At 40.0% G+C, this 20,226-nt stretch overlaps 2 protein-coding genes across 2 annotated transcripts; both read left to right on the top strand.

Moving 5' to 3' along the window:
• The first annotated feature begins 514 nt into the window (after positions 1-514).
• On the top strand, positions 515-2,772 carry slc25a5 (solute carrier family 25 member 5). The gene is made up of 4 exons (XM_041048374.1): positions 515-709; positions 1,530-2,016; positions 2,130-2,270; positions 2,361-2,772. The coding sequence occupies exons 1-4, from the start codon at positions 599-601 to the stop codon at positions 2,516-2,518; spliced, it is 897 nt and encodes a 298-aa protein (XP_040904308.1). The 5' UTR covers positions 515-598; the 3' UTR covers positions 2,519-2,772.
• A 4,175-nt stretch (positions 2,773-6,947) lies between these two features.
• On the top strand, positions 6,948-19,023 carry si:rp71-46j2.7. Its single transcript, XM_041048763.1, has 16 exons — positions 6,948-7,262; positions 7,771-7,876; positions 9,211-9,424; positions 9,769-9,911; positions 11,031-11,196; positions 11,324-11,379; positions 12,636-12,826; positions 12,923-13,033; positions 13,172-13,297; positions 14,283-14,381; positions 14,465-14,623; positions 15,939-16,581; positions 17,727-17,790; positions 17,884-18,062; positions 18,159-18,247; positions 18,365-19,023. The coding sequence occupies exons 1-16, from the start codon at positions 7,074-7,076 to the stop codon at positions 18,461-18,463; spliced, it is 2,634 nt and encodes an 877-aa protein (XP_040904697.1). The 5' UTR covers positions 6,948-7,073; the 3' UTR covers positions 18,464-19,023.
• The last annotated feature ends 1,203 nt before the right edge of the window (positions 19,024-20,226 follow it).

Raw genomic sequence — 20,226 nt, 5'->3', positions numbered from 1 at the left:
TTAAGTGAACACTATGTCTCTTAAAATTAAAGGAGCATGTGGAGTGCAGATAATTAAACCCAAATTTTCAAAGGCTGGACCTTTGAGTCAGCTGATTGAATCATGTCCGCCTCCTGCTCCATACTGTGGGAACCTGAGTGACAGCCAAAGGACATTAACAGATGGGATGACCTTTACCCACCATAGCCTTTAGGCCTCAGCTGCTTCAAACTGACCTGTGACACGACCTTGAGCCAATAAATCCCAAAACTTAATTTAACATCACAACATCATCCCCTGAGTCCTGCAGAGCTTTGATTCAATCAGATCATCTAAACAACTTTGAGTAAGAAACTTTCCTTCTGTTTGCACTGATAAAGGTTGGTCCTGCTTTGACTGAACTGAGGGAGAGAGCACCAAATCTGAATTGAAGGACATTCACCAGCCCCGCCCACTGTCCCCATCATCCGACCAATCAGAAACGAGAGTCGAAGTTCACGTTTTTTCTCGCGTTCAGTCTTCTTAAATCCCCTCACTTCTAGATTGGGTTCGGCCATTTCAGCTCTACCGGCAAACCCCACCGACCAAGTAACTGGACGGCGGCTGACAACATCTGAAGATGAGTGAACAAGCTATTTCCTTCGCCAAGGACTTCTTGGCTGGTGGTATTGCCGCTGCCATCTCCAAAACAGCTGTAGCCCCCATCGAGAGAGTCAAGCTTCTCCTCCAGGTAAGTGTTAACATATGACATGATTTCTTCCTTTGCAAGCGCATGACATCCAGCGATACTTCAGTTAGCTGTAGCTTTTAATTAAATGCTCGTGCCTGCAACTCGAAACTGGTGATGTTAATTAGCAGCAGAAGTTTCTTGTTCTGGTAATTTCTAAGGCTTGCTGGGGGAATTTAACAAGCTGCAACGAGGTGTTGTGGCAAAGGATCAAATATAAGGTTGTCGCATTGATAAGAGTTGAAGCTGGCGTCTAAAAATAGTAAATCACAGACTGGTGCAGACACAGATGAGGAATGAGCATGACTGAGGCGTATCAGACCTGTTATGTAATAAGCCGGCCAGCAGGCTGCAGTCCTCCCAAGTGAAAATACAGCGTCTAAATAAGAGGCAGACACAGCCACATACTGTGTCTGTGGTGCTCAAGAGTGCTCTGCTTCCATGAAAGGTATTTAGTTTGGCTTTACAACAAACAGCCAAGGTCACAGGAAGGTTTGCGCCATGGTTCTCCTCTGCTGCAGTGGGCCTGGGCTCAACAGCAGCAGCAGCAGCAGCAGCAGGAGGAGGCGGGGCTGTGAATTGTTGAATGGATGCCGCCTAGAGTTGTACGCTGCTGGCACATGGATGCAAATATGTCTGTCGGACAGACACATGAGCATCATGGGAGTTTGTGTCTTTGCCAGTTATACAAGTTAGAAGGTTAACAGGTGAAAGGTAGATGCTCACTCACACTCATGTTTGGCAGAGTGAAGAAATAAGGTTCATCCAGCCTTCTTCATATTACTGACTCTAATGCACTGCATTGTCTCTGGTTTGATTACAGGTACAACATGCCAGCAAACAGATTGCAGCTGACAAGCAGTACAAGGGCATCGTCGACTGTGTCGTCCGTATCCCCAAAGAGCAGGGCTTCCTCTCGTTTTGGAGAGGGAATCTGGCCAATGTCATCCGATACTTCCCCACTCAGGCCCTCAACTTTGCTTTCAAGGACAAGTACAAGAAGATTTTCCTCGACGGCGTGGACAAGCGCACACAATTCTGGAGATACTTCGCAGGTAACCTGGCATCTGGTGGCGCTGCCGGAGCCACGTCTCTGTGCTTCGTCTACCCCCTCGACTTCGCCAGAACACGTCTGGCTGCTGATGTCGGCAAAGCCGGAGCTGAGCGTGAGTTCAAAGGCCTGGGCGACTGCTTGGCGAAGATCTTCAGGTCTGATGGCATCAAGGGTCTGTACCAGGGCTTCAATGTTTCAGTACAAGGCATTATCATCTACAGAGCTGCTTACTTTGGCATCTACGACACAGCAAAGGGTAAGTTTTCATTAGCAAACATTGCAAAGCTTGATCTTGGTCTTTGTTCTCAGTGCACGTCCTTGCCTCCTTGTGACTTTAGTTCATCTTCCTGACTGACATTTCTCTTACAGGCATGCTTCCAGACCCCAAGAACACACACATTATTGTCAGCTGGATGATTGCTCAGAGTGTGACTGCTGTCGCTGGTCTTACATCCTACCCCTTCGACACCGTCCGTCGTCGTATGATGATGCAGTCTGGACGCAAAGGAGGTAATTAACACAATATAATAAAAGTGTAACTTTCTGATTTTGAAACTGTGAACTGAAAGGGGTGACGTGTTTGCAATTCCCCCCCCTCAGCTGACATCATGTACAGCGGCACCCTTGACTGCTGGAGGAAGATTGCGCGTGATGAGGGCAGCAGGGCCTTCTTCAAGGGAGCGTGGTCTAATGTGCTCAGAGGAATGGGTGGCGCCTTTGTGCTTGTCTTATATGATGAGCTTAAGAAAGTCATCTAAGGTGTTTTTGTATGTCCACTGTTCATGTTGTGAAGTTTAACTGTAACATATCTTGTACATTTGGAAGGACTTAAATGCAATGCTATATTTATAGGGACCAACTAGTATTTTCTACTAGTTGTACCGGGGGAATCTGTTATACACTCTTCTCTTGGCCCATGCTTTTTCTTTTGTTTTGCCCCTCACCAGAATGTCATTCCCTGAACACAGGAACCTTGCGGAAAAATGAAAATAAAGGCAACCTACTGAGTGAATCTCTCGCCTGGTTTTGAAATGGCATGCCACATATGAAGGGTACCATTACAGTCGGAGTGTGACTTGAGTGTCCTGGCAGCGCGTGTCCTCAGTCGTCTTGCTACAGGACACCATTTGGCAGCCTCCTGTGTGAAATGTCAGCTTAGAGCCACAGGTTGTATTTGGGTGCGAGCCAAAATCAGCTGAGAAAGTTGACCTGCTGACAGCATTTCAGCCAAGACATGCTGGCAGAAAAGTGATATGCAGGAAGTCAGGGGCCTCATTAGTCTGGGTTACATATATTGATATTTCAGCAGAATATTTGCACAATGGTCTTCTAAAGAATCAACCAGGATTACCTGTAGTGAGGTGGATTATTCCAACCTTCTAAATATACTTTTATCTCCTGCCAGGCCTCATCTGACTCTATCTGGTGTGACTGAGAACTTTAACCTTGAGCTGTTTGACCAGTATGACGCACCTGTTCCACTTATTTACTACCATGGTCAAGTGAACTCTCAACCTCTGTCAGTTTAATTGTGTCAAAACACAATTTCATATTCTCACTATTTATGACAGCAAAGAAGCATAAGATGGGATTAAATTCATAGTTCATAGTTTTGGGCTGGTGTTGATGTGTAATTTAAAGGGTGACATAAATTGAAATCCTCCTGACATTTGATCTTACCAGCTGTAAAGGAGCACGTGATTGTAGCCAGTTGTAGCCTGCGCAGGACAGGACAGGACATGGTGTACTTCTTGGGTGTCTTTAACCAGGGTATGTACCAGCCTTTCCAAAATATTCAGTCGCAGTCTTTGTCCTCATGCTATGTGTCCAAACATGGGACAGTTGTGGCAAATGTTTAAACGATATCAGAACAACTCTCCACATTAAGCAGGTTCTGTTTCTGACATCGAACGTGTCTACATTAGTGTCCCTTTACTCTGTTTGGACTCTTGACATTGACATCCCAGCAATATGCTGGCTATGAGGTCAAAGGGCCACTTGGCAGCTTTAAAAAGTTTTCATCCATTTTCATTGACCAGTTAAAAAGCTGCTGCCTGCTAGGAACCTTATCTGTCTCTTTCAGGATAAAGAAAAAAACCTAAGACCTAAAACCTAAGTGCTTCAATTAAGGGTGGTGTTTGACATAAAGTCTAAAATTCTTATTAGCAATGACTTGAAAAATTCTCTGTAACCCAGGTTACAGACAAATGACAGCACAGCGAAGTTCTCTGTTTAAAGCTGCAGGCTTTTAATATTACAGAAATCCTCTTTGAGTAGTCAGTCTCTGCAGCTGTAATTACTCTTATTGAAAGTGTGACCACATAATTGAAGTCTATGAGAACGGGTTTTTAAAAATATCAGTCCTGCTTTGAACCATTATACTATTTTTTTCTTTCACTTTTGGATCATGTGAAATGCCCTGAAACCAAATCATTCACTTTCAGTATAACAACGAAGGAGCCAAAAGCATTAAGGTGTCAGTGACAGTCCAAATGTATGTGTATATTACAGTATAGTGTAGAATTTCAATCACATTTGCTCTTACCGTTTAGTTTATCAAGAGTAAAATGCCAGAAAAAAATAAACCAACTTAAGATAAAGTGAATGTGTGAAGCTGTTATATTACACAGTGAGATTAAAGTGGTCACCGTGGACTTGAAGAGCACACAGCTTAGCAATAATACTGTAGACACAATCACTGTGCCTTGGACACTTTACCCAGACTGATCTTGAATGGAGGACATAGCCTCATTTTAGCAACACTATCAGATTACATGATTTACTCAGCTGGACGCAGTCTAATCTTCCTCTCAGTGATTCAGAAAGTCTTGGACGTAACCCCTGACCCAAGGAAATTGGTTTTAATACTGTTTTGACCACTCCATCCCAAAAAGCCCTTCTCAGCAGGTAGCACATAGTTAATCCTTCATTCAGCGGGGCCTCTCCACAGCTGCCCCATTACAACTTTAACAGGGATTAGCAAATCAGAATCAACAGGGATCACAGCCATTTACACACTGACTGTCTGTGGGGCTGTAGATACGCCGTGCCTCCTTGAGGTCACATGGGTAACGAGTCAGACAAGTGCAGTCGACACATTTTCGGTGCTACAAACTGCATTTGCTTTGCAAGTAGGCTGCTATAATTCTGAACGTATGCTTGATTTCAGTCACATTTCTTAGTACACACATGCCTTAATGACTGATGTCATGTTGAGTTTTATTTTCGAATCAACATGATGAAAAACATTCAGATTATTTTTAGTAAATGTTTCAGCCTTTCTGCCCGTGGAAATGTTTACCCAACATTAAATTTCCCAATAGTGCAAATAGAAACAGCTGCTGTCACTCCTTTGTGTTTGAGGACGAGGTGCTGTGGTAGAGGAAGTACTTGGATCCTGAAGTAAAAGTAGCACTAAAAATACTCTGTGACAAATAAAAGTTCTGTACCGAAAATATTACTTAAAACTATTACTTAAAAGTACATATGTTTTACATGTACAATCACAATTTGTTGTATAACTGAAATATAGTACTATTATTGTACTTTAATCAGGGTGAGTACCCACATGCAGGTCTGGGATCACTGAAGCTACCCTTCACACTGGGTTACTAAAAGCCTTCTGTCAGGCGGGCTGTTGCGTAACTTCAGCTGTTAGACTGAATTACGTCAGGGCTCCACGGGGTCATGACCTCAGGGAAAAAACACACGGGCAGATACTCTTATGTTACTCTATCTGTACATCAATAAACACTTAAAATTTTCATATATCTTCTCACAAATACATTGTGGTGTGTTATAAATAATATGTGATAATATATGGCTTATAAATGTTAAATAGGGGACTTAAAGTAAAGTGTCACCAATGAAGAAATGATGCAGCGTAACGGCAATAGAATTTTTAATAGTCAGGAAAGAACATCAAGCCTTGGAGGAAATGTTTGTTGCAAGCTGCTCAGAGTATCTGCTGATTGTATCTTAGCTTTAGTAATACTGAAGTCATGAATATTGAATAGCGAAGTCATGATGTTAAGTGCACAGCATGGGGACTTTTAACGTGTGCATAGGGAATCAGCCCACTGAATGTTCGGCTCTAGTTTGAAGATTGTCTCCTCAGGCGTGAATATCATACCCAGTAATCGCTGAGCTTTTTTTTTTTTTTTTTAAAAAGAGTTTATTTACTGCATCCCTCATGTGTAAATTCATAATTTCCTCCTTTCTGTGTGTACATTTTTCCCCACGTCTGTAATTGCCTCTCTTGTGTTGTTATATTTGTTATAGATACTATTCAGCATATCTTCCCCGTGTGTTTTGATTGAGTGCAAGATCCATAGTATCCGCATCAAAACCAATCATCGTTTGATTAAAGCTGTTTGGTCTCCAGTTCTGTTCTGCCCTTAGCTGAAGAGTAGTGTTGGCGCCACCTTGTGGCCTGTGGGTGAATGCCGCTTTCCTTCAAGTAATTCATAACATGACAGCGCTAATCAGATTTACAGCCAACCCATATTTTCCCAAACAGCTTCAGGAACTGAGGCAACATTTCATTTATGTTATATGCTCATCAGAGTTTTGTATAATCTAGAAAGCAGAAAACTAAAAAGGGTCAAAAAGGGGATTTATTTATTTGTTTGTTTGTTAGTTATTTGATTTTAACCAACTTTTGGACAAATATAATGATTCCTGAGGCTGATTAAATCTGACATTGAAACACAAGTAAACAAGTAAAATAAGTAAATAAGTAAAAAGAAAATAGGCTTTCTATGGGTGGGAAGTCACTTAATACATTTATTCAAATCTCCGTGTTCAATCACAACTCTGAGGTACTTGTGCTTGAGTATTTTCATTTTATGCTACTTTAGGCATGTACTCCACTTTATCTGACACCTGTAGTGTCAATTTACTTGTGAGATTAAGAAATTAAACAGGAAAATGTGTGGTAAACGCAAAGGGAGTGATAGATGTAGGGCGCCTGCTTGTCACGAGTTGTTTACAGTTTGCCAAACTGAGACCTCTCTAATATAAAATGACAGATCCCTTCATCCTTTAAGCTCCTAGCTGTCAGGTAAAGCTGTAACCTGTAGATGGCATCCTGTTATAATCAACAGCGGACACGCGGACACCGCTTGTAGCCAATCACGTCTCTGCTTTGTCCAGTTTATTAAACTTCCCCCTTTTTTTCTGCTTCGAGGAAGCAGCGTTTTCTTCCAGGTGCTGAAGATGTGGGTGAACAAACTAACTCAGGTCATGTGCAACACACACCGGCTCGAAGTAAGCGAAAGAAACCAAAGGAGCCCGCTGTAAGAAAAGAAGAAGATGTATCTATGGCGCTTCTCCATCGCCATAACTCTCGGCTTGGTGTGGTATTTTTCTGACTGCGGTCGCACAGTGACACAGTACTTTTTATGTTTCCTCTTTTGTTTTTCTACCCCGTTGTGTTTCGCGAAGACTGGGCGAGAGAGCAGCACTCAAACTGATGAAGAAGCCAAGGAACATCCTCTTCAGGTATTAAATATACAGTATGCTGCCTTTTCACGGCAGAAGAGCGTTGCTTTTACGAGCACTGCTGCATGATCAAAACCGGGTCATGTTTTAATGAGTAGATCATTAAAGATGTGAGCCTGAGATGCAGTTGTAACTCGTATTCTACTTTAAACCGTCAAAAAGCAGTTAATAAATAAGTGTATAAATAATATGATCACGTCCGTGCAGTTGTACTGTCTTTAAAATCCTTAGCCAAGTGTAAGTCAGCAATCTTTACACTTTACCGTGTTTACAGACCAGGATACACAAATACTTGAGTTATGAGATTAGTAAAACTAGGCAAATACTGAAGTATTAAGACTCATAGCCCGAGGTGCATTTTTTCCCACTTGTACAGAGGTCTGAAAAACTTGTTTTCACTTATCACATAGCCCAGTGTGACCTAAGTTCAGCACTCACTGAAGCTACAGGTTAGACTGTGTTCTTATGATAATTCCTAGTAGTTGAATCATAGTTTTCTGTTTTCTAGGAAGCTATTGAAGAAGAGCTGTTTGGTGGCTTGAATGGAGAAAGCAAAGAGCAGGCTGAACAACTGGAGACTCAGTATCCCCATGTAAAGAGGTCACTGCAGCAAGGTGAGGCACGTTTTACATGCAAGACTGTTTTTTTTGTTTGTTTTTTTTAAGTGGTGTAAACACATTTGTCATTGAAGCTTAGAAACACCAGAGTGAAGTGAATGTCAAAAAGTTTCTGCTCTTGACGTTAAAGTGGTTTGTCTGCACATTTTTGCTCTGTTTTGAGTCGACACAGTTGAAAAGGACAGTTTTGCATACACACAGCTGCAGCTGGATCTCATGTTACATGAGATGAGGAGGGGCTTTGAGGAAAGAAAGAAAAGATGAAAAACACACCCTCAAAAGCCAGGCTGTGTAGGGCTGTGATGTGTTAAACAGGAAATAAGATCTTAGATGGGATCTGGTTTTCACGCAGCATTGTCAGTTGTGCCTGCTTTGTGGCTTTTTTGTGCAGCGATAATCAAATAGATTTGTGTTGGGCTATAAGATTGATATCATAGCTCCAAATGAGCTCAGTCTCTGCTCAGTTGAACTGGAAAAAGTCTGAATATTTTTCAGCCCTTAAATATACTCCCATTCAAATGTGTGAGCAGTTCACCATCTGGAGTCCAGGTTTTACTCTGGTTCATTTTTGCTGACCTTCTATGCATTCATTTTTGTCTTTGTTTAACACCTTTTGAACTGTCCTCCTACCCTCATGCATGCCGTTGTTTTTTTTCAGCACGAACTCAGCCAGAAGTCTGGCTTCTCATTCAGTCCGTTTAACAAAGTGTGAAGTTGACAGGAACCTGAAATACATGGAAAATGACACAAACGTCTATAAAAATGTACAAATTTTTAGTGGTCACTTAAATTATCATTATGAAACAGTTCATAATTGCAAAATTTGTGATTGTGATTGTTTACTATTCAAAGGCACAAATACAGAAGAAAAATTATTTTTATTCCAACTTTTTTGTGTCTTTATCTTTAAAGTCTATGTATGACTGAAAATTTGATGATAATATAAATATTAGATAAATACTAATTTGCCATGCTTTCAAAAATAGCTTTCAAAAATGCTTTATCTACACATCATCACTTTTGGCTGTTTTTCTCAGTTTGTCTCTGCGTGATGTATGAATGCAGTTATGTTGCTGTAAATAAAAGATGCTCAGTGTGTTCACTGCGACTCCCCAGAGGGACTTGTCTTCATCTCACCAACAGCTTTTCATGTTCAGAGGAAAATCCTGTCCTGGATATTGGAATGAATGAATAATTTTCCCAGGGTTTCATGGCCTGATTATATCGGAAGGAAAAAAAAAGAGAGAGCATGAAAGTCCCTCAGTTTGACGTTCAGGAGGTCATGGTCACTTAGTGTTAATGTGAATTTCCTCTGTGACTGTTGTCCCCAGTGTTTGAGTGCGCCTATGCTGAGCACGTCCTGCATTGGTACAGTGTTCCCGAGCCTCTCGAGGACCAGCCTCTCCACCAGGTGCTCAGCAGGGAATTCGACTTTATAATCGACCGTGTCATTGAGAGAGCCAAAGACTTTGACGTTTGCCAGGCGGTCGTGGGCTCCATTCGTATTTTGACCCAGCACTTGCACAAGGCGAAGCAGCCTGATCGGTGAGACATTACACCTACTCTCTACTGGAATGATTCAGAATTCTCTGCGGGTGCTGCTTCACTTACCCTTTGCACTCAGTAATGTGGCTGAACTCCATAAATACCTGAATATTTTTTATCACCTATGAATAATTTACCAAACTTTTACTGGATCATATCTGTGGTGATATCCTAATGTTTTTTTCTTATAATAAATGGTGTTTCAAGGGTAGCGCATCACTTTAGAGTTTAAGATTTACATCAATACAGTTTCGCAGTGATAAACATCTTATGATCTCTCTTAGTACTTATTAACAGTTGGATTCACTTTTCTTTTGCTTCTACTGCTGTGTTTTCTGTCTCAGAGAACTCTTGTTCAGCTCCAGAGAAGAGGAGATTGCAGTTCTGAGAGAATTTTCCGATGCTCTTGTACGTAACCTTTTTCCCGAATCTCTCCGGGACCGAGAAGTCAACCGCTGTGCCTTAAATGAGATTGTTGCCTTAAAGGGTAAGAAAGCATTAAATTATCCGTCTGCCGGAATGCAGTCTTACGTAAGGGCTAAGCCTCCCATGATGATTTTTACAAGTGTGAATTGTTTGTAATCCCTTATTGTCAGTGGCATTGTAGAGCTTAAGACATGAAATTTGGGCTGCATAAAAGGAAGGCTCCTTCCACAATGATTTGCCAGTTCCCTTTAGGGTTTTGTCTTTTTTTTTAGTAACAGATAAAATGCTTCATTATGTGGGAGTCTTGCTGTGCAGTAGGTTTTAGCAATTATACATGTAGCTCACTTACCATAAGTGATTGTTACAGCTGTTGATAAAAAAAATTATCTGCATGTCCAGACTGCTTTCCATTTTGGTGTCTCAAAACGGCTCACTCCTGACAACATTGTTGTGTTCAAAGATACATGACTGTGAGTGTTTGCATGAATTTGAAATAGCTGGCAGGGCTTCATTATTCCAGTGAAAATGATCATTTTACTTTAGCCTTTATCATAATTTCTTATGTCAGAGTTGTTGATCTTGATGATTTTAGGTACACATTAAATTAAATTAATTAAGATTTGTACCACTTGTTTTCTACTATGAAAGGCATTTAAAGTCAAAAGAAGTACTGATATTTAAAGTAACAGTTTGACATTTTGGAAAATACTCTTTTTCACATTCATCTTGTTGTCACTGTGAGGCTGACTTGTGGAAGTCACTTTTCACAGCCAATAAATAGACTGGCACATTAACCCTCCATAAAACCTCAGCTTGACATGTTAATTCCTGAACTTTAGAGGTGCTGGTAGGTGGATTTTGCTTCCTTCGGATGGGTCCAGGCTACTTGTTTCCAGTCTTTATGCTATGTTGAGCTGACCAGGTGCAACTAACTTGTGACAAGAAAGCAAATAAATAGTAATAAATAAATATACTGGAAGGTGTTAAACTGTTCCTTTTAAACTTCTAATTGTGGAAGTTTTTTTTATCATAAAATGTGCAGATGTATGAAGAAGATTCAAAGACATGACTCATTACAATCCAACTAAATTTTCTGAATATTTTACCTCCTTATATCAGTTTGTGTTTATGTCCTTGCAAATAGAGTTTGTAGGATTATTGTGTGGGCTGTTTTCCTCAGGGTTGGGCCATTTGGTGACATGGCTGTCTGACCCTGACAACCTGAACCAGCTGGTACTGAGCCAGCTCGACAGCACGACCCCCAAAGGCTCTGTGGAGGAGCTGTGTGGATCAGATCCGGAACAAGCCTCTCTGGCTTCACAGGAGGAAGGCGAGTGCAGTGAAGTGTGAGTTGCTGTCATCTTCATGACCTAGTCACAGCAAACCTCAAAGCAACAACCGTATCGACCACCTTCTGTATTTGAAATTGGAACTGACCTGGTTTTGTTTGGTGGCTGGTTTTCGGCTTTCTAGGAGCTTGGAGGGAGCAGAGATTTCAACCAGCACCAGCATCAAGGGCAAAAGGAAAGGTGTGTTTTTGTGATAGTGTTGTTGTAAATCAAAACATACTCGATTCAAAACTCAGTGATTACAGCTGGACGTGTAGGAACAGTACATGATTTTTAACCAGGTTTTAGATATTTTTGAGTGAGAAAACATTTCAGATGAGGATTATGTGGACTTGAGAAGGGCAGATGGAGTAGTTTGTGGGTGTTTAGAGAATAGATGACTGTGCTTGCTTGTGCAACATCTTGTACAACAGTTTGATTAATAGCTATGTGTTGTCAGCTACGTGGCATTATACTTTCCTTTACCAGCCTGCCTTTCGATGCACAGTTAGTCCCTTGTTTGTTTTGTTTGTTGGTCCAGACAGTTAATTACACAAACTGCAACCTGAATGCCAAATCATTTCTATGCTGTCTTCAACCAGCTTCTGTCTCTTTGTATTGAAAGCAATCGAACACTAATGGTGGCTGAATAAGAATGATCATTCCATGATAATTAAGTATCTGATAGGATACATTTACAAACACATTATTTGTCATAATCTGTGAGACTTATATAACTCTGATGGGATATTTACTGATTGTTAGGCCATCCCATAGAGCGTAGCATTGAAAGTTTGATACCTAGTCATGCTTACAGCGCTTACACGCCTAATGAAGTGTGAATTATGTCCCCTGAATAGTTTTCTCACACACTGTATTTTCGCACCACTGTGATGCTTCACAGTTGTTACACCTCCTCACACTGCGTTCCATTTTTAATCAGATGATACAGTTATCTACTGCTCATCCCCTTCAGTAACTTTTTCTCCTTATGTTGCTGCCAAGTGGTCATCTCTATATGTCCGCAGAGTTTCGCATTGGTTGGCTTTTATATGTAAATCTCTCCTGGGGCTGGTTCTTTCTTGTCTCTAGCTTTTAAATGTGCTGCCTCTTCCTCCTGGACTAATGTACAGGACCTGAAATTGTCAGAGCTGATTTCTGTTTGGGAGTTTATCTCAGTTTTAAAGGATTGAGAAAATAGTGCTCATGGTCAATGTGATACTTGTACATGTTTATGCATTATAACTGGATTTTTGTCCTTGGTCTTGTGTCGCATATTAACTAGATGTTGTGTTCACTCATTTGCAGTGTGTGACAGTTGTATTTGTCTTTGTATTGTTTGTGTTTACTGTTGTAACAACGTTTACGGTGCTCTCTTTACCATGTTGCTCTTGAAAAAGATGTTTTAATTTCAATGAGACTTTTACCTGGTTAAATAAAAGATTTTTAATATTCAGGCAACAAGTTAAAGGAAGGATGGTCAAAACTTGTGGACAAGCTGAAGTCCAAGAAGGCCAAGAAAAAGAAGATGAAAAGGATGGAGCAGGAGCTGATGATGAGGATCATGACAGTCCAGGATAACGTGTCCAACGACGATGATTTCAGCAGCAGGGAGGGCTCCATTCACAGCCAGCAGGATTCTGACAGGGTGAGGCTGCTGCAGATAACACAATATATTACACTGAAGATGACAATTTGTGAAACATGACAGATTCCTTTACGCTTTTTGTCCAAACACCATTAGGAGGACAGTGATCTAGAGAGTTACTTGACAAGCGTCCAAGAGGACATGATGGAATTCAAGCTGTCATATGAGATGTGGCGCGTTGGCCGCTGGGCTGTCAGCATCCCTCATGTGAGTTATAAATAACACTGACAGTGTGGAATGTCCTGGAGGCTTGTTATATGTCTGCTGAGGCTCTGTAAAAGCTTGTCCTTGGATGGTATGTTAATGTTTGAGCTGGAGTTTGAGCAGGAGTCAACTGTGTTACAGGCTGACTGGGAGGATGAGGAGCTAATCTTCACAGTTCACCTGGAGGAGAATAACAGCCCTGAAAACCTACAGTGGGACATCAGGAAGACCTACATGGATGTGATATATTTTCGTAACAGATGGCAGGTAAAAGGCAGAGGGAAAACCTTGTTTTTCCTGTGTTTACCAGATCTAATTGCCTGTTATATAACTTCACTTGCCAGTTTATTAGGTGCATGTGCCTAAATCTAATAAAGGCTAATATAACAATACTGTAATAAAAATGTGTATCTCTGAGGGTAGGCTAAATAACACCCATCTCTCTCTATAATGCAATACAATCCAACAGCACCGCAAACTACATCCTCCAAAATTATCATAAAGTTGAATCAGCATCTCTAAATTAATTTCAATTCAACAAAGTTTCAACAAAACTGAACATTATAGCCCTTATGAAGGTAGGATTTATTTACATAGGTGTACCTAATAATAAACTGGCAGCTGAATGTAAAGTCTGCATACTATACATAAATCAAACCTAGCTGAGAACCAGATGTTTTCATGCGCTCTGCAATATGAAGTTAAAAACCTCAGCTCTGGGAAAACTTCAAACTTCTTGGTATCTATTGAAGCCTTTTCTGAAAGAGGAAAAGTAATACCATGCTTCATTAGGCTCGCTTGTCACTGGCCTTGCATTGCCTGCTTTTAACCAAACCGGACTCTACTGGTTTACTGTTTTCTCAGTGACACTGAAGGCTTTTGAATCACTGACTTGATGTCCGTGTTGCAATCCAGCAAACCAAACCATTGTGCTACAAAAGGGAAACACTGGCAAGACACTAATAATAATTATAAGTGTTATAATAGTCCCTGTGTTTTTAGAGAGTGCTTGCATTCCCTGCACTGTATGAGCTCGTCTCTGGCTGGTAAACAGTTTTTCTTGTCGAGCTGTCAGTGTGGAAGGTTGGGAATGAATAATGAGAAGACAGGGCGTTTCCCCAGATTGAATTACAGGTTTCACATCGCATCTTTCGGTGTCAGAGTGGTGTCAGAAGTTCTTTAGTCATTGGTGTCTGGCACCACTCTGAAGTACCATATCACAAGTCTGACTTAAGCTTTTTGCACTTTTCAGGACTCACCCAACCTGCCCACAGTCCTGGTCCTGGATGAGTCAGAGGTCAACGATGACATTAAAGAAGAAGCAAGAGCATCGGTGGAGCACTTTCTACAGGTGACTGAAACAAAAAAAATCTTGCATGTGTCAACAGATAATCTCCTGAAAAGCTTTATGGCTTTTGTTATTTTCTTTTCCAGGAATTAGTTTCCGATAATGTGATGGGCCACACACAACCGGTTTTTCAGTTCCTTTGCCCGTTAGACAAGCTCCTGAATGAAGAAGAACATTATGGAGGCGTGTGGGGCCTTCTCAGCGGCTTGGCCTACTTCCTGACTCCAGGGCATGAGGAAGAGGAGGTAAAGTTTTACATGTGTGTTCATGAGATCCTTTTGAGATGTTGACATCTCAAAAGGACGACTGGATTATTATAACCTAGGATTTTCAGGACCTCTGGCTATCATTCCTACCATTAATGATAAGATTGTATTCAGCAAGTTAATTACTGAAATCTGTCAAAATGGCAACATTGCTGCAAAAACATAAGCAGTCAGACCATCAGAGATTTTAAACAAACCTCTCTGTCCACTGTCTGTTGTTAACATCAGTGAAATTTAAGGACAAGCCTCCTGGTTGAACTTTGACTTGAAGTGGTTTTCAGAGCTGTGGGCTCATACACATTTCCTGTTCATCACGCTCACTTTTATTTTTGGTCTAGATAATCTGGCTAAACTATTTCCTCCATTTTAGTTTGTTGGTGTGGCTCTGCTCATGTGACAGTCTGGAACAAAACAAAACAGGAGGAGGCCGGGGAGGTGGAGAGAGTGGAAATCTCTGAATGCAGGCAGCAGTGTAGTAGGAAGGATGCAGAGCTCAGCGTTGTTGTGTTAAGACTGAACAAGTGCCAAATATTTATATGGACCACCTCCTGTGAGCGATAGGTCGTGGACATGTGTGATTGGAGAGTATATGAAACATGTGACAAGAGCTGCAATGATTAGTCCATTAGTTGAACAACAGAAAATCAATCTGCATCTATCTGGATGATTGATTAGTCATTGGAGTAAATTTTCTTGCAAAAATCCCCTAAATCAAAAGCAAAGTTATAACAGGTAGTGGTGGTCGAAACTGAGACAATAAAAATCAGCTCATAAAAATTCTGCATCAAAGGGGCTCTCCTGTGAGAATTACGCTTCAGTTAAGTTGGGGGGCTTGGTTAAAATAGAAGCAGTTGAAGTTGAGATATCATTACTTTCAACCCCTACTATGAGTCAACCTCCTAAAACACTGCATCCTGCATTTACCACATTGCAACTTGATAACGTCTTTCAGTAGAGCCTCACTGTGTGATAAATGCCCACATCTTTCAAACTCCATACCACCTGTTTTATAAAACAGGCTTTCTTTTATAAATGTGCTGTCTCAAGCTGAAACTCAGATAACTCTGCCGACATCTCTCAGACTTTAGAAAGCTCCCTACAGAGCCACGGAAGACATTATAAAACTATTTTCACATGCTTTACAATGCTGCCTATAATAAGTAAACGGAACTTCATGTGTAAAATCCCTATTTAAAAATGTGATATTAAACCATTTGTTTAGTTGCTGGTGTCTGCCATGTTGCACCATAAAGGCCAGTGCTCTCACTAACTGATTGTTTTGTTTTCTTTGCAGAACTCTAGCCCTCAGACAGAAGCCCCGAAAGAAATCATAATGCCATCTCCGCACCCAGAATCCACAGCTCAGCCATCAGAAAACCCCGTTGCCTCTATTCAGAATGACACCGATGTTCCTCATGCTACTCTCCCAACAATTGTTATCTCCCAGTGTGATCCTCCTTCAGAACTGCCAGAGGAAACAGAAACAGAAAAGCTATCACAGTCTGTTGTTCAGTCAGACCCTTCAAGTAATGAAAACTGTTCCCAAGACAAAACAGAGGACTCTGATAATCCCTTAACCTCTCACTTTAAGACGATTATCAAAGGACTGACCCGGTCCAAGTCACAAGAGTCTCTGGCCTCAACAAAAACCAACAGAGATGAAGACCCGTCTGATTCAGACTGCACACCACACTCCAGCCAAAATGGAAGCTCACAGGGGGGGAGTGCAGAAGGCCCGTCATGGCTTAATTTCAGTGCAAGGCCACATAAAAAGGAGAAAATATGTTTCAAGATGTCAAGTGGAGCAAACAAGGCTAAGGGGAAGGAGCAGGGCACTTCTCCAAGAAGCGAGGACTCCCAGGGTCAGAAGAGCCAAGTCAACTGGGAGCAGCTGGAGGCAACCAAAGCCATATTTGATTTGCTGAAAGAAATATCTGGTTTGTTCAGGTTTTTTTTTTTTTTTTTTAACTATGGCGGTTTTGTTCACAGCATTTAAAACCTCTGGGATCATACCAATTGATACCATTTTTTCTGTAGTCTATTTACTAGGAATCATGTATTGTTCAAAGTAGTTGTTGTTGATTAATGTATTTAGACAGCCAGTTGTTTTGGTTCTTCTCAGTACCTTAAGCAAATGAACATGTAGAGACATGATACGTGCCTGAGAAAGCTGATCTTTTACAGTGAACATTTAGCCGTCTTTATTAATCATCATGTGGTATTATAAAGTGAAAGTATGGCTGTGTTTTGATAAGTCCCTTGGGTGGTGCATTCATGTGCTTGTGAAGGGCCCAGGACTGACAGCTGGCAGCCTAACAGTAACCTATTCACATGCCATATTGTCAAAAAAGAAAATGAGATTATAAACGATAAGCAAGCATTGATGTGATGGATAGGGAAAGGTTTGTCTATGTAGATTCAAAATCATTCGGGTTGTCATAGAAACTTCATCAGGAACATTAATCAAATAATCTTTGAACTGCATTACCTTGCAACAGTCATACACCCTGGACAAAGAAAGATAAATGTTTGATGTGATGAATTATCAACCGCAGGCAGGCTTTTCCATGAAAATCAATTTACACCAAAAAGAAATGAACTGAAAACACCTGACATGCTCAAAGGAAGGAAAGTAAATTCAAAAATCTTAACCAAAAATTCAGTATACTTTAGGAAATCGTTGGCAGTCATGTCAAACTTGCAATAATAAATATTTTTGATACAGATTTTGAATCAAAGAACACTATATAATTTGAAAGCGTTTCTCTTTGTGCCTATATTATAAAGAGTGAACAAGTCAAGTCAATTTTATGTGTATAGTCCAACCTTACAAATCACAGATTGGCCTCTGAGAACCTCACAGCACAGACAACACAAGGTACAATACCCTCTGTTCTTCAGATCCAAATCATGGGTGGAGACATTTTGAAGAACATTTTTAAAAGTTGATTGTTGCTTTTTTGATGTGTAGGTAGACAACTATTAACTAAATGGTATCTTTGTCACAATTTAAAACAACAATTTTATGGTTGTTTTTAAGATGTCCTTCAGGACAAAGCTAATACTTCTTATGTCTTTACAGGAAACTCCATCCTCATAAACATATTTGACGCCATTCTGAAACCTGTTATGCCCATCTTGAAAAAGTAAGTCCATTTTCTAATGTATTTCCACATTTCATACATTTGTTATATCCTGGTCTATGAGAACAACTTATGATTATGAGTGTTCCTCCTCAGGAAGGTGAACTCTTTCTTAAACAAGATGAATCCAACAGAACTGCAGATGGCTGCGTACATTGACACCCTGCGAGACAAGCAGTGGTCAGAGTTGCAGCCAGCAGCACCTCACCGTCCTCGCACAGACGAGGAGAAAAACGAGACCAGGGAGCGAGCACATAACCTCATCAGTGCCAGATGTAGGAGGACACCTGTCTGCACTTTAGAAAGGAGTATCCAGTTATTTTTGGCTGTTGATTATTCATCTGAAATGTATTTTTATGTCATCTCTATAGATTCAAACTTTCTCGTCCTGAAGAAAACAGATGTGGAGTCTGTCTTTAATCTTTTCCAGGACAGGGAAGAAAACAAAACGCTGGTATATGTGAGTATCTCAACATTTACTTTGTGTCCCTCATTCATTGTGTCGCAGTTTCACATTTTATTTAGTATTGTATACAAATCTTGCTCTGATTTTGTTTCCCTGTCTTTTTTTTAACAGATGCTTCTGTCATTCCTGTTAAGGAATTTTTTTCCCACTGAGCATTCCCTAAATGTGCGCACTGCTGCCTTACTAAAAGTGACCAATTCTACCAACTGATCTGTGAATCTTCAATAGTGTTTTTAATGTTTTTTTTTTTGTATATTTTAAAACTTGGAATATTTATTAAACATCTTAAAATGCCTTAGAATATGTGAGACCACTTCTGTATAAGTGTCAAGTGTATCAGTGTTTCTGCATTTTTACCTCAAACATATGTACTGTGAATGTTTTCCTTGGTTACTATTTTGTCAAATTTAATTGCTTTTGTACATGTTCATGTGGCATTTTGAAGAATCCCAGCTTTGAATTTTGAACTCAGGAGAAAAACTATAGTATAGTTCATAATTACAGTTTGAATTTCACCCGTCACGTTTTAATGTAAAAGAATTGGAATTTTCTAAAATATTTTGTTTCACTTTGAGCACTTTTGTGTGGTGAGTGTGTTGGATGATTGGACCTAAAGTTTTATAAAAACAATCTCACAATTGCTAATACTTTAAATCTGTCAAAACATGGAGATTACCACTATCAAAGGAAACTTGAAATAATTCATTCATGTAAATAACTTGAATTTATTCCAAATAAACTATTTTAATAAATATTTTTTTTTTCAGCTATATTTTTGGCTTTGTGGATTTTTAATTTAGTTTTGACTCTGTACAAGATTTGGTGCAGTAAATATAAGATGTAAATTAGTTGCTGATGCCAGCAGCTTATTTGCTCTTAGGAAATATGAGTAGTAGATGTTTCAGACAAGTTAAACAAGTTAATCTACCTAGGGAAATCTTGTGAGTGAAGTGTAGTAAAATAATTCATAAAAATACTGGACTAATATATCATGGTAATATGCAGTCGCCCTCATATTTTTCCTCTGGATAAGCCACAGTCAGAAAAATACAAACATAAACACAAGTTTTGAACCATATTGAACTCATGTTCAACGAAAGTTTGTTCTGTTTGTCAAAATAATGTTATTTCAAATTAAATAATGAGCAACTTGACATGCTGTTCAGCTGTAAAACAATTAAGTCAACATCTCTGCCCTTGTTTCTATAAAGCAACAAAATACCTTTTCTAATGCTCATGCTATTTCATTATGGAAGTTTAACAGAATTAATTACAGGATTTTTCTGGTCCAGGTCACAGGAGAGAGATTATCTGGCAGTGCAAAAACATGAATTAATTTTTTCATTTACTTAAGCTCCTACACCCTGGTAAAAGCCATACACTGAAAAAACACTTTAATTTACAGAACGAAACTGGTCGGTCTTAATTGAATCTGTCATCAGCCTGAGTTAAAAAATGGCAAACTCATGATAGAAATTTTATTTTATAGGAGAGTAGCTGTGCTGGACCCAGCACTGATTTGGTCTTTACTCATTCATTCTGGTTGTTTAAATTTTGCTCAAACCCACTGGACCCCACCCCCAAAAAACAGTTTTAAAAACAACTCACACCAAGGTCACACACCACGAGGTCCATGTAGAACCTATTTTCAAAGTTTCAGTCACATTGCATGGGTTTCATCAGAAGATGGAGTGTGCCCAGAGCATGTGATTTGATCGAGAGTTCACTCTTGAAGCTTTTATTGGAAGCGACTGTGTGTGTTTAAACTCTAACTCTAAGAACAGAATTGGACAAAATCAAATGTTAGTGTTTACAAATCAGAAAATGATTAGAGATCATAAACAGCAGTTAGACCAAAGGGACTATAAAAAATGCCTGAATACAGTAAGAAAAAAACTGGATTCAAAACAGCATAGATTATGGATATCAAATGTGTCCCTTAAGCCAGGAAAAAGCAAAATATCACTTGTGAA

Source organism: Toxotes jaculatrix, chromosome 10 (genome assembly GCF_017976425.1).
Source record: "Toxotes jaculatrix isolate fToxJac2 chromosome 10, fToxJac2.pri, whole genome shotgun sequence".
Lineage (NCBI taxonomy): Eukaryota > Metazoa > Chordata > Actinopteri > Toxotidae > Toxotes > Toxotes jaculatrix.
This window is presented reverse-complemented; position numbering and strand designations above follow the sequence as displayed.

Coding starts and splice junctions, on each gene's coding strand:
- slc25a5 (XM_041048374.1), top strand. CDS start 599: ATGAGTGAACAAGCTATTTCCTTCGCCAAGGACTTCTTGGCTGGTGGT. Junction 710..1,529: donor GAGTCAAGCTTCTCCTCCAG/GTAAGTGTTAAC, acceptor GTTTGATTACAG/GTACAACATGCCAGCAAACA. Junction 2,017..2,129: donor CATCTACGACACAGCAAAGG/GTAAGTTTTCAT, acceptor TTTCTCTTACAG/GCATGCTTCCAGACCCCAAG.
- si:rp71-46j2.7 (XM_041048763.1), top strand. CDS start 7,074: ATGTATCTATGGCGCTTCTCCATCGCCATAACTCTCGGCTTGGTGTGG. Junction 14,382..14,464: donor CGGTGGAGCACTTTCTACAG/GTGACTGAAACA, acceptor TTTCTTTTCCAG/GAATTAGTTTCCGATAATGT. Junction 17,791..17,883: donor GTTATGCCCATCTTGAAAAA/GTAAGTCCATTT, acceptor GTTCCTCCTCAG/GAAGGTGAACTCTTTCTTAA.